Below are 14,907 nucleotides of genomic sequence, written 5' to 3' on the forward strand. Positions count from 1 at the left end.
CTCCCTTTACACTGCCTCCTCTCTCATTTATCCCTTTACACTGCCTCCTCTCTCCCTCCTCCCTTTACACTGCCTCCTCTCTCCCTCCTCCCTTTACGCTGCCTCCTCTCTCATTTCTCCCTTTACACTGCCTCCTCTCTCCCTCCACCCTTTACACTGCCTCCTCTTTCCTTCCTCCCTTTACACTGCCTCCTCTCTGCCTCCTCCCTTTACACTGCCTCCTCTCTCCCTCCTCCCTTTACACTGCCTCCTCTCTCCCTCCTCCCTTTACACTGCCTCCTCTCTCATTTCTCCCTTTACACTGCCTCCTCTCTCCTTCCTCCCTTTACACTGCCCCCTCTCTCCCTCCTCCCTTTACACTGCCTTCTCTCTCCCTCCTCCCTTTACACTGCCTCCTCTCTCCCTCCTCCCTTTTACGCTGCCTCCTCTCTCCCTCCTCCCTTTACACTGCCTCCTCTCTCCCTCCTCCCTTCACACTGCCTCCTCTCTCATTTCTCCCTTTACACTGCCTCCTCTCTCATTTCTCCCTTTACACTGCCTCCTCTCTCCCTCCTCCCTTTACACTGCCTCCTCTCTCCGTCCTCCCTTTACACTGCCTCCTCTCTCCCTCCTCCCTTTACACTGCCTCCTCTCTCCCTCCTCCCTTTACGCTGCCTCCTCTCTCCCCCCTCCCTTTACACTGCCTCCTTTCTCCCTTCCTTAGTGCCAGACAAGGTGTCTCAATTGACCATGGTGGGCCTCAGTGACGGCAGCACTCTGAAGATGACATGGTCACCGCCTAGAGGGGAATGGGAGAACTACCGCATCCTGCTAATGAATGCCACAGTGGCTCTGGTCAATAAGACACTAAGCAGGCCAGTGAGACAGTACTCCTTCTCTGGGGCTTCCCTGGGGCTGGTGCCTGGCAGGCTTTACACAGCTCAGATCATGGTGGAGGCTGGCCCATTTGGCAACATTGCTCACTGCCAGGGAATGCTAGGTAAGTTACATTACAAATATTTTGATGCTAAGCTTGGTGTATATGTGGAATGTTTTTATGGGTCAAATTATATCCATGTAGGATGGCTCTTAAAATGAAATTGTCATGGCTCCTGAAGTTTATCATTTTTTGCCCTCTCTCTCTCTTTACTTGTTCACATCTTCTTCCCCCTTCTCCCTCACCCTGCCTTTCCCTCCCCTTTCTCCCCCCTTTACTTATTTACTAATTCTCTCCCCCTCTCTCAGCACCTCGGCCTGTCCAGCAGCTGGTCGTCTGTCACAGTGATGAGACGTCTCTGAGCGTGCTGTGGTCTCTCCCCGTAGGGGAGTGGGATGGGTACACTGTGGTCCTGAGACAGGGGAACACCGTTGTGTCCCAGAGGACACTGTCCCGTGACGCCAGGGACTGCACCTTCAACGTCCTCACACCTGGACGCCAGTACGCCATCACTGTCACGACCAACAGTGGGGGCCTAAACAGCTCAACTTCAGTGATTGGACGAACCAGTGAGTCACGTTTCCCAAGGGATATGAATAATGATGTTTTTGCCCCAGTATGGTTATGTTCTAGACTAGACACTAGAACTCTCAAACTCAACTCTGGACCTCGAAGTCAATTCCACAGCGTTTTTTCTTTATTTAGTATTGTTATTTTCTTTATTTAACTAGGCAAGCCAGTTAAGAACAAAATCTTGTTTACAATGACGGCCTACCGCGGCCAAACCCTAGACCAGATGACGCTGGGCCAATTGTGCGCCGCCCTATGGGACTCCCAATCACGGCCAGTTGTGATACAGCCTGGAATCGAACCAGGGTCTGTATGGGTGGCAGGTAGCCTAGTGGTTAGAGCGTTGGGCCAGTAAATGGAAGGTTAGGTTGCTGGATCGAATCCCCGTGCTGATGCCCCTAAGCAAGGCAGTTAACCCACTGTTCCCCTGGCGCCGAAGATGTGGATGACCATTAAGGCAGCCTCCTGTACCTCTCTGATTCAGAGGGATTGGGTTAAATGCGGAAGACACATTTCAGTTGAATACTTTCAGTTGGACCGCTGTCTAGGTATCCCCCTTTCCCCTAGTGACGCCTCTAGCACGGAGATGCAGTGCCTTAGACCGTTGTGCCACTCGGGAGCCCAAATTGTTACCCTCTAATCAGGGACTGATTTAGACCTGGAACCAGGTGAATGCAATTAATTATCAGGTAGAACAGAAAACCAGCAGGCTCCAGACCTCGTAGGGTAAGAGTTGAAAATTCTTGCACTACAACATTGCTCCATACAAGTTTTGTAGTCATATACTGTAACAGAGTTGTTGTAGTCATATAATAATGAGTTTTCCCCCATTGACAGAACTGATGCTGTGTCTCTGACTCAATGACTCTTTATGATCTCAATTTCTCCATAATGTCTCACATCTCTGATGGCCTCTCTATCTCTCTCTGTCTACTCCCAGCCCCAGCGCAGGTGACCAGTCTGCGTGTGACCAACGGTGGCAGCACGGACAGCCTCCAGACCCAGTGGGAGCAGGCAACCGGAGAGCTGGACTCATACCACGTGCTGCTCATCCATGACAGCAGCGTGATCAAGAACGAGAGCGCCCCAGCCCACACCATGGCCTACAGCTTCCTGGCCCTGAAGCCTGGAGCCCTCTACAGGGTGGTAGTAACCACCATCAGAGCAGGACAAGCCTCCAGGCAGAGCGTGGCAGAGGGACGCACAGGTAGACAACTTTGTGATTACTGATATATGTAGCCTACTTTAAATGTATAATGTTAAAATAGATACATTTTAAAATAATGTTTAGCTATCACACATGAATTCAGTTAAAGGGCACTGACAGTTTTAACTGTTTGTGTGACAAACTCCAGTATGCAAAATCATGTATTTTATTATATTTAGGGTTGACAGGATATTATTCAGAACTTTTAGCTTTTATCTGATACGACAGGAATTTATTGGAACCACTGCCTCATGAATACTCAGGAAAGAAAAAGGTGTAGATTCATGCGCAGAGCGGCAGGTGTTTATTAAGCCGTCGCAGGCTTAATAAAGGCAAGAATCGTGGTCACCGGCAGGCAATGGTCAAACATAGGTAGGCAAACAGGCAGGTAAATCCAAACGAAGACTGAGCTGGTTCTCACAAACGAGCTAGGATAAGGCTTAGTAGAGTCAAAACAACCAATACCTCACAAAGGCACAAACAGAATGAACTGAACTAAATAAGGAGCTGATGAGACCAGGTGAGTAACTAACACAGGTGAAGTCAATGAACAAAAATTAAAGACAGGGCTACGTTCCAGAACACAAAGAAACAGGGCTACGGTCAAGAATACAAAGAGACAGGGCTACGTTCCAGAATACAAAGAGACAGGGCTACGTTCCAGAACACAAAGAAACAGGGCTACGTTCCAGAACACAAAGAGACAGGGCTACGTTCCAGAATACAAAGAGACAGGGCTACGTTCCAGAATACAAAGAGACAGGGCTACGTTCCAGAACACAAAGAAACAGGGCTACGTTCCAGAACACAAAGAAACAGGGCTACGTTCCAGAACACAAAGAGACAGGGCTACGTTCAAGAACACAAAGAGACAGGGCTACGGTCACAAGAACACAACGAAAATAACACAAGATTGACTAAGAAAATAAATACAGAACCTTACACCGACTACACAGCAAACATGTCAAGGTCTTCCTTTCAAAGACTTCCCATCATGAACGGAAAAGGATGGGGGGTCTTTTTTGTATTGTTGAATTCCAGCTACCTTAATCTGAGAATGTTTTCATTTAAATGAACAAAGAATATACAACAGAATATAAAGTTCTTAAAGATACTTCCAAACTGGGCACAATGGTGTGTTTTGCTGATGCATCTAATCCTTTATACATACACTACCATTCAAACGTTTGGGCTCATTTAGAAATGTCCTTGTTTTTGAAAGAGAAGCACATCTTTTGTCCATTAAAATAACATCAAACTGATCAGAAATATAGTGTAGACATTGTTAATGTTGTAAATGTCTATTGTAGCTGGAAACGTCAGATTTTTTATGGAATATCTACAGGCGTACAGAGGCCCATTATCAGCAACCATCACTCCTGTGTTCCAATGGCACGTTGTGTTAGCTAATCCAAGTTGATCATTTTTAAAGGCTAATTGATCATTAGAAAACACTTTTGCAATTATGTTAACACAACTGAAAACTGTTATCCTGATTAAAGAAGCAATAAAACTGGCCTTCTTTAGACAAGTTGAGTTTCTGGAGCATCAGCATTTGTGGGTTTGATTACAGGCTCAAAATGGCCAGAAACAAAGAACTTTATTCTGAAACTCGTCAGTTTATTCTTGTTCTGAGAAATGAATGCTATTCCATACGAGAAATTTCCAAGTATCTGAAGATCTCGTACAACGCTGTGTACTACTCCCTTCACAGAACAGCGCAAACTGTCTCTAACCAGAATAGAAAGAGGAGTGGGAGGCCCCAGTGCACAACTAAGCACTTGTCGTACATTAGAGTGTCTAGTTTGAGAAACAGATGCCTCACAAGTCCGCTATTTTCTATTCCTGCTTTTGTACCTTTTTCTCAGCGTCAGCCAACCTTTTCTCAGCGTCAGCCAACCTTTTCTCAGCGTCAGCCAACCTTTTCTCAGCGTCAGCCAACCTTTTCTCAGCGTCAGCCAACCTTTTCTCAGCGTCAGCCAACGTTTTCTCAGCGTCAGCCAACCTTTTCTCAGCGTCAGCCAACCTTTTCTCAGCGTCAGCCAACCTTTTCTCAGCGTCAGCCAACCTTTTCTCAGCGTCAGCCAACCTTTTCTCAGCTTCAGCCAACCTTTTCTCAGCGTCAGCCAACCTTTTCTCAGCGTCAGCCAACCTTTTCTTCCCTTTCTCTTCTCCTTCTCCAGGTTCTTTATCCTCTCCTGTTCTTTCCTTTTCTCTTCCTCTGGTTGAAGTTTCTACCCCTTTTCTTTTTATTTCTCCTCCTTCTCCAGGTTCTTTATTCTCTCATTTTCTGCTTCACACCTAAATTTCTCTTCCAGTTATTGTTCCTTAATCTCATTCTCAAGGATCTTCAATATCTCCTTTTTCTCTTTTTTTTCTCTTCTTCCAATTGACATTTCTCCTCCTTTTCTGTTTATTTCCTCTCCTTTTCCAGGTATTTAATTCTCTCTTTCTCTTAGTTCTTTTCTTCCACCAACCTGAGTTTTTCCTTCTTTTCTTTTCCTTCCCCAACTTCTCCAGGATCTTCATCCTCTCTTTTCCTTTCTTTATCTCTTTGTCAAATGTCTCCGGCAATCTTAAATCCCCTTCAGCCTTCAAGTATGATGTTGATGTTTCCAAAATGGTGTAGCAGTTCAGACGTCTTTGTCTTTGTCTTGTCGTGTCCCGTGTATATATCTTTTTTTCCCTTTGTATATATTTCGTATATATTTTTTATATTTTTAACCTCAGTTTTAAAATACTCTCCTGCTACCTGCCTCACCCAATGTGGTATGGAACTGCAATTTTCTATACTTTAGAACCGGAACCCCCAACAGAAGCTAGCTAGCTAACTAGCTACTAGCTAGTAGTCAGTTAACCTTAGCCCGGTCAACTCCTGCCAGTCCGCACAGCACGATTCAACCCAGCGCATAACGGACTACTTGTTCTCCACATCTCCGGTTTCCTACAGCAAGCTCTGAACCTTTTCACCTGGATAGTCGCAGCTAGCTAGCTGCTATCTGAGTGTCTACCCCCTGGCTAACATCTCTGTCTCGAAGCAAGCACCAGTGAGCCTGAAACTAGCCTCGTGCTAGGCCCATCTCCCGGCTAGCTGAAGAGGTCCATCCGCCACTCCTTGTGCTACAATACATATTTTGCCAAATAGCCTGGATCCCTTTTACTGCAGACACAGAGCCCGGCCGATTCCATTACGACTGGTCTACTGATGTAATCCGCCCGAGGGTTTTCAACAGACTTTTTCCATTGCGACGTCACCCTAAGGCCCTTCTGCTAGCCCGTTAGCTGTCCGAATCGTCGTGTCTCAAGCTCACCTAGCTACACACTGGTCCCTATGATCACTCGGCTACGGATGCCTCTCCCTAATTGCCTACTGCAATTGTCCATTGCAGTTTTGGTTAGTGATTATTGTCTTATTTCACTGTAGAGCCTCCAGCCCTGTTCAATATGCCTTAGCTAGCCCTTTTGTTTCACCTCCCACAGATGCGGTGACCTCACCTGGTTTAAATGATGTCTCTAGAGACAAAACCTCTCTCATCGTCACTCAATGCCTAGGTTCACCTCCACTGTATTCACATCCTACCATACCATTGTCTGTACATTATGCCTTGAATCTATTCTTCTGCGCTCAGAAACCTGCTCCTTTTACTCTCTGTTCCGAACACACTAGGCGACAAGTTCTTATAGCCTTTAGCCATACCCTTATCCTACACCTCCTCTGTTCCTCTGGTGATGTAGAGGTTAATCCAGGCCCTGCAGCTCCACTCCCATTCCCCAGGCGCTCTCATTTATTGACTTCTGTAAACGTAAAAGCCTTGGTTTCATGCATGTTAACATTAGGAGCCTCCTCCCTAAGTTTGTTTTATTCACTGCTTTAGCACACTCTGCTAACCCGGATGTCCTAGCCGTGTCTGAATCCTGGCTTAGGAAGGCCATCAAAAATCCAGAAATATCCATCCCTAACTATAACATTTTCTGACAAGATAGAACTGCCAAAGGGGGCGGAGTTGCAATCTACTGAAGAGATAGCCTGCAGAGTTCTGTCATACTATCCAGGTGTGTGCCCAAACAATTCGAGCTTCTACTTCAAAAATCCTCCTTTCCAGAAACAAGTCTCTCACCGTTGCCGCTTGTTATAGACCTCATTCTGCCCCCAGCTGTGCCCTGGACACCATATGTGAATTGATTTCCCCCATCTATCTTCAGAGCTCATACTGTTAGATGACCTAAACTGGGACATGCTTAACACCCCTGCCATCCTACAATCTAAGCTAGATGCCCTCAATCTCACACAAATGATCAATGAACCTACCAGGTACAACCCCAAATCGGTAAACACGAGCACCCTCATAGATATCATCCTGACCAACCTGCCCTCTAAATACACCTCTGCTGTCTTCAACCAGGATCTCAGCGATCACTGCCTCATTGCCTGCGTCCGTAATGGACTGCGGTCAAACGACCACCCCTCATCACTGTCAAACGCTCCCTAAAACACACCTTTCTAATCGACCTGGCCGGGGTATTCTGGAAGGATATTGACCTCATTCCGTCAGTAGATGATGCCTGGTTATTCTTTAAAAGTGCTTTCTTCACCATCTTAAATAAGCATGCCCCATTCAAAAAATGTAGAACCAGGAACAGATATAGCCCTTGGTTCACTCCAGACCTGACTGCCTTGACCAGCACAAAAACATCCTGTGGCATACTGTATTAGCATCGAATAACTTTTCAGGGAAGTTAGGAACCAATATACACAGGCAGTTAGGAAAGCAAACGCTAGCTTTTTCAAACAGAAATTTGCATCTTGTAGCAAAACCCCATAAAGTTCTGGGACACTGTAAAGTCAATGGAGAATAAGAGCACCTCCTCCCAGCTGCCCACTGCACTGAGGCTAGGAAACAAAACAAACTCTGAACCAAGGACATTAATTTGGGGACAAGTCTGAAAGCATTATACATGTATGGCAATTTAGCTAGTTAGCTTGTCCTATTTAGATAGCTTGTTGTTGCTAGCTAATTTGTCCTGGGATATAAACATTGAGTTGTTATTTTACCTGAAATGCACAAGGTCCTCTACTCCGACAATTAATCCACAGATAAAACGGCCAACATAATTGTTTCTAGTCATCTCTCCTCCTTCCAGGCTTTTTCATCTTTGAACTTATATGGTGATCACATCTACACTTTCAAAATATTACCACGACAACCGGCAAAACAGTTCGTCTTTCAATCACCCACTGTAAAGGCGTGCGTAACTGGCTGCAGGGGAGCAAACGGAGCCCTTTATTGCGGCAAACAAGACACTGTATTCAGAAAACTAAACACACACGGTTTACAATAAACCGGCTCAAACCAGCCTGGAGTACACATACATTTACATATAACAATTACACACACAGACATGGGGGGAAAACAGAGCGTTATATGCAAGACGAGTAATGAGGGACAAGACAAAACAAATGGAAAATGAAAGGTGGCTAGAAGACCGGTGAGGTCGACCACCGAACGCCGCCCGAACAAGGAGAGGGACCGACCTCGGCGGAAGTCGTGACACCCTCGTGGGTATAACCAATGAGGAGATGGCACGTGGGTACCTGCTTCTATAAACCAATGAGGAGATGGGAGAGGCAGGACTTGCAGTGCGATCTGCGTCAGAAATAGAAAGGAGTCCTATTTTAGCCCTTGGCATCGCAGCCGCTTGTTAGCGCACGAGAGCAGTGTGGGTGCAATAATTGAATAACATGGATTTCTACATTTATTTTGTGAAGCTCGCGCATGCGACGTGTACGTTCTGGCCAGCATGTTAGGTCTTCAAAAACCAAGTTAACAAACAGATCACCGAACATTTCGAATCCCACTGTACGTTCTCTGCTATGCAATCTGGTTTCCGAGCTGGTCATGGGTGCACCTCAGCCACGCTCAAGGTCCTAAACAATATCATAACCGCCATCGATAAAAGACAATACTGTGCAGCCGTATTCATCGACCTGGCCAAGGCTTTCGACTCTGTCAATCACCACATTCTTATCGGCAGACTCAACAGCCTTGGTTTCTCAAATGATCTACTCGCTTGGTTTACCAACTACTTCTCAGACAGAGTTCAGTGTGTCAAATTGGAGGGCCAGTTTTCCGGACCTCTGGCAGTCTCTATAGGGGTGCCACAGGGTTCAATTCTCGGGCCGACTCTTTTCTCTGTACACATCAATGATGTCGCTCTTGCTGCTGGTGATTCTCTGATTCACCTCTACGCAGACGACACCATTCTGTATACTTCTGGCCCTTCTTTGGACACTGTGCTAACTAACCTCCAGACGAGCTTCAATGCCATACATTACTCCTTCCGTGGCCTCCAACTGCTCTTAAATGCAAGTAAAACTTAATGCATGCTCTTCAACCGATCGCTGCCCACACCTGCCCGCCCATCCAGCATCCCTACTCTGGACAGTTCTAACTTAGAATTGTGGGCAATTACAAATATCTAGGTGTCTGGTTAGATTCACATAAATCATCTCAAATCCACAATTAAATCTAGAATTGTCTTCCTATTTCCCACAACCATGCATCCTTCACTCATGCTGCCAAACATACCCTCGTAAAACTGACTATCCTACCGATCCTTGACTTCGGCGATGTCATTTACAAAATAGCCTCCAACACTAATCAGCAAATTGGATGCAGTCTATCACAGTGCAATCCGTTTTGTCACCAAAGCCCCATATACTACCCACCACTGAGACATTATGCTCTCGTTGGCTGGTCCTCACTTCATATCTGTTGCCAGACCCACTGGCTCCAGGTCATCTATAAGTCTTTGCTAGGTAAAGCACCGCCTTATCTCAGCTCACTGGTCACCATAGCAGCACCCACTTGTAGCACGCAGTTCAGCAGGTATATTTCACTGGTCACCCCCAAAGCCTATTCCTCTTTGGCCACCTTTCCTTCCAGTTCTCTGCTGCCAATGACTGGAACGAATTGCAAAAATCACTGAAGCTGGAGAGTCATATCTCCCTAACTAACTTTTAGCATCAGCTGTCAGAGCAGCTCACAGATCATTGCACCTGTACATAGCCCATCTGTAAATAACCCATCCAACTACCTCATTCCCATATTTGTTTGTTTTTTTGTTGCTCCTTTGCACCCCAGTATCTCTACTTGCACATTCATATTCTGCACATCTATCACACCAGTGTTTAATTGCTAAATTGTAATTATTTCGCCACTACCGCCTATTTATTGCCTTACCTCCCTAAACTTACCTCATTTGCACACTGTATGTAGATTTTTCCTATTGTGTTATTGACTGTACGTTTGTTTATTCCATGTGTAACTCTGTGTTGTTGTTTGTGTCGCACTGCTTTGCTTTATCTTGGCCAGGTCGCAGTTGTAAATGGGAACTTGTTTTCAACTGGCCTACATGGTTAAATAAAAGTGAAATAAAAATGTATCTCCATCCTTCTCCCTCTCCTCATCTATTGACTTCATCATATTTACCTTCTCCTGCTCTGTTTTCTGGATTGTATGTGCTGGAGACTCTGCAACATCTTCCATTTCCTCTCCATCTCATTTTCCATCTCCTCAAGTAACTCCACCCTATCCTTTTCCCTCTCATCTTCTATTGTTTTCATCATCTCATCAATGTCCTTTTCCTGTCTCAAGGCTGGGTCTGAGGGTCTGTCTGTGTAGAGCCTCCTATGAATAGCAGGGGGCATTTGGAGGAAGAGAGAGAGGAGAGCGTCCGTGAAGTCTCTGGCCAGATTGGAGGACACCTGAGCTGCCTGTCTGAGACACCCTCTGATTGGGTGCAGAGCTGACATGTAGACACAAGGGTGTTGGGCTTAGTGCTGGTGCTGTCCTGACATGGGCCTAGGCTGGCCGGTGTGAGTCACTGGAATGGGGAATTCCCAATTAGGTTTCAAGCAGCCTGAAGAGTCAATTCTTTCCACACCATTCTTGTTTTGTGAGATACGACAGCATTATGGTTAAACCATTTCCAGTTTTGTTTAATACCGTTACCTGGCATAGAGCTAATCAGCTGTTTGATTCATCTAGCACACTTTCGATTGTCCCAAAGTTTAGTTCAGCAGTGTTGGATAAACTTTTTCCAATGTCAAATAAACGTGACTTATTCATAACATTCAGTTATGTTTGAAATGTCATCTCACTGCCTCAATGAACTCTCCCAGTCTCCTCAGCTCTGCCCAGAGTGCCTTGGTCTCCAAGTCCACCTTGTCCTCCAGCCTTCTAATGACCACACAGAGATGCTGGTTGTCATTCTCCTGCTTCCATTGGCTATTCTTCTGCAGCTCCTCATCATTCTGCTGTTTCTTCTGGCCATCATGGTGTCCTGGTCACTCTTGAGGACTTTGATGGCCTTCCCCATCAGCGTACCTTCTCTCTTAGGAGAACCTCATTCTGAGACTTGTTGGACTGCCTCTGAACAAGATTATCAATCAATCAATCACATTTATTTATAAAGCCCTTTTTACATCAGCAGATGTCACAAAGTGCTATACAGAAACCCAGCCTAAAACCCCAAACAGCAACGATGCAGGTGTAGAAGCACGGTGGCTAGGAAACATGTTTAATGTATGGAAGGAGAAGACCATGTTCAAAAGGAAAATAAAGAAACCATGCTTTAGTACCAAATATTGTAGCATAAAATTGCACAACAATGATGATGCTCAGAGCTTATAAAACAGATACATAATAATGAATTAAACCTAAAATAAGTTGCATAAAAAATTGAGCTCTTAGTACAGTAAGGAGTTTTAGTCTCTTTGGACCAGGCAAACAGAAACAGTCCATGATGACTGTCTTGTATGTGGACAACCCGGTGAGGCAAACCAATCAATGCAATATACAGTACCAATCAAAAGTTTGGACACACCGACTCATTCCAGGGTTTTTCTTTATTTTACTAGTTACTACATTGTAGAATAATAGTGAAGACATCAAAACTATGAAATAACACATATGGAATAATTTAGTAACCCAAAAACTGTTAAACAAATCAAAATATATTTTATATTTGAGATTCTTCAAAGTAGCCACCCCTTGCCATTCTCTCAACCAGCTTCATGAGGTAGTCAACTGGAATGCATTTCAATTAACAGGTGTGCCTTGTTAAAAGTTGATTTGTGGAATTTGTCATTATGGGTTATTGTGTTTGTAGTTATGAGGAATAACATTAATTTAATCATCCATTTTAAAATAAGGCTGTAACCTAACAAAATGTGGAAAAAGTCAAAGGGTCTGAATACTTTCCGAATGCACTGTAGATGGAACTGACTTATTCAAGAGATGAAATGGCAAATCATTCAAACGGTTTGATCATCCATTTGTTGGATCATCCATTTGCTTCATGTCTTTTATGAGTAGCCTAATCTGCACTCCAACACAACATTTAGAACCTAGAACCTATCATGAGAATTACAATTATGACATTATTTTATTTTGAACACATGATAGTCAATGAAAATGTATATCCTTAGAGTTAGAATCCCTTGAAAATTCTAATTCTATGTGCATACCTATTATGGCATCGCAACAATTATTAGTCGACACAGCTGTAGGGTAGGCCTAGCCAATGATATAGGTCTACACCCAATGTTCCCTCTAAACTGCACATGTGTGTGGCCTCGCTCCTCCTCCAAACACTGCCGGGCAGAAGAAATGCCAGGCCGTGCAGAGATGCAAGAGATTGAACTTCACTGAGTTTGCCCCATTACTTTGCACTATACAGATCAACATTTTTTCTGTGATCAAATCAACATTATATCAGCCCCTTTTCAATGCAACAAATGAAAACAAATCTAACTTTGCAAGATTTAGTCTGTGATTTTATTGTAGTCAGAGCCAGAGCGCAATGGAGTACAATTTTATTGGAAACAAGTGGTGTTTCAATCACCCGTGAGTGAATGCACTTTTCTTTTTTTGATATTCTTTGCTAGTTAGTGAGTTATTAGCCCAATTATTTAATTTAATTGAATTTAATTTATTTTGGGCAACAGATGTATACAGCAAAATGCACCATGTGGACCCAGAGTATATCACCTGAAAGTATTAATTAAAACGCTTGTTTCCAAAGTGGTCCTCGATGGTAAAAACAAAAACACACATAATGATTAAAAGACAAAAATACAAACAACCATAAATACATTCATTTATATTGGCATCCTAAAAAGTGGCACTATTCTCTGCACTTCACCCTAAACTTAAAAATCATTTTCATTTCACATTCAAATAATCTATAAATTGCACATCATACCGATCCTTCAAATAATACATCTGACCAGCAGTAGGGACACAAGGGGCAGTGGAATGGTTTCTCTTACTTAGACAACCTTGTCCAAATGAAAAACTTTACCTGCTTTTTAAAGCTATTTTTACTTTTTATTTGCTTGATCTCCAAGGGAAGGCTATTCCATAGACAAATGCCTGTATGGAAAAACGTGCTCCTCGCAGTACTGTTTACTCTTGGGATTTTACAAGACATAACACTAACTCTGGTATTGGGACTGTGTTGGTTATAAACAATATCAATGTGGTTTTTCATGTAACCTGGGGCACGATCATTTAAGATCTCAAACATATGATTAAATTTAAGTTGGTCCACTCTGGACTCCAAAGGCAACAAGCCCACCTCCCGGAACTCCTGTACCCCTATGTAGGTCCTAGGGGTGACATTCAGCATATACCTGATAACATTATTTTGCATGACCTGCATGATCTTTTTCAGCTTTTTTGATAGCCCATTATACCAAGCAGAGCAGGCATAATCAAAATGACACTGAATCAAGGTTGAGGCAAGCAGTTCCTTAACTTTAATGTTAAAATATCTAGTGTTACTGTCACGCCCTGACCTTAGAGAGACTTTTTATTTCTCTATTTGGTTAGGTCAGGGTGTGATTTGGGTGGGCATTCTAGTTTGTCTGTTTCTTTGTTGGCCGAGACTTTTTATTTCTCTATTTGGTTAGGTCAGGGTGTGATTTGGGTGGGCATTCTAGTTTGTCTGTTTCTTTGTTGGCCGGGTATGGTTCCCAATCAGAGGCAGCTGTCTATTGTTGTCTCTGATTGGGAATCATACTTAGGCAGCCTTCTCACCTGTGCTTGTGGGTAATTGTTTATTTTCTGTGTGTGTTTGTGTGCGCCACGATTGCGTCACATTCGGTTTCTGTTAACCTGTTTTTTGTGAAGGTTTCACTTTATTAAATATGTGGAATTACATACACACTGCGCCTTGGCTCATTTATGACAGGGAGTTTGAAGACAGTGAACGTGACAGAATTACCCACCACAAAAAGACCAAGCAGCGTGCGCCAACTTGGAGGACGAGCTGGACCAGGAGGAGATTATGGCAGGGGACAAGACCCGGTCACGGAAGCTCCAAAAAATGTTTTTTGGGGGGCACACGGGGAGATTGTCGGAGTCAGGGTTTAGACCTGAGCCAACTCCCTGTGCTCACCGTGGGGAGCATGTGACCGGTCAGGCACCGTGTTATGCGGTGATGCGCACTGTGTCTCCAGTGAGCATTCACAGGCTGGTGCGCTCTGTGCCAGCTCCCCGCATTTGCCGTGTGGAAGTGGGCATCCAGCCAGGTGGGCCCCCGGTCCGGAGCCTCCAGCGACGGCGAGGCGACGGCCCCCGGTCCGGAGCCTCCGGCGACGGCCCCCGGTCCGGAGCCTCCAGCGACGGCCCCCGGTCCGGAGCCTCCAGCGACGGCCCCCGGTCCGGAGCCTGCAGCGACGGCCCCCGGTCCGGAGCCTGCAGCGACGGTCTCCGGTCCGGAGTCTCCAGCGGCGGTCCGCAGTCCGGAGCCTCCAGCGGGGGTTCCCAATCCGGAGCCTCCGGTGATGATCCACGGTCCGGTTCCACGGTCCCGAACCAGAGCCGCCACCGAGGATAGATTTCCACCCGGACCCTCCCCAATAGAGTCAGGTTTTGTGGCCGGAGTCCGCAGGTGGAAAAAAGGTGGAAAACAGGCTGCCTAAGTATGATTCCCATTCAGAGACAACGATAGACAGCTGTCCCTGATTGAGAACCATACCCGGCCAAAACATAGAAACAAACAACATAGAATGCCCACCCCAAATCACACCCTGACCTAACCAAATAGAGAAATAAAACGTCTCTCTAAGGTCAGGGCGTGACACAGACAACCAATCTCTAACAAAATGCAAATGCAACAAAATGCAATTCAGGGTCTCCTCTATGTA

The 14,907-nt window shown here is 45.0% G+C and overlaps 1 protein-coding gene across 4 annotated transcripts in view; it reads left to right on the plus strand.

Moving 5' to 3' along the window:
* The window catches only part of LOC110499409 (receptor-type tyrosine-protein phosphatase beta), a 52,324-nt gene that overhangs the window by 18,129 nt on the left and 19,288 nt on the right, over positions 1-14,907 (plus strand). For all 4 annotated transcript variants that reach the window (XM_036958605.1, XM_036958598.1, XM_036958594.1 and 1 more), the window contains 3 exons: positions 704-979; positions 1,225-1,485; positions 2,427-2,693. In XM_036958605.1, coding sequence (XP_036814500.1) covers positions 704-979; positions 1,225-1,485; positions 2,427-2,693 — 804 coding nt within the window. The remainder of the gene's footprint in view (positions 1-703; positions 980-1,224; positions 1,486-2,426; positions 2,694-14,907) is intronic.

Source organism: Oncorhynchus mykiss, chromosome 2 (genome assembly GCF_013265735.2).
Source record: "Oncorhynchus mykiss isolate Arlee chromosome 2, USDA_OmykA_1.1, whole genome shotgun sequence".
Taxonomy (NCBI): domain Eukaryota; kingdom Metazoa; phylum Chordata; class Actinopteri; order Salmoniformes; family Salmonidae; genus Oncorhynchus; species Oncorhynchus mykiss.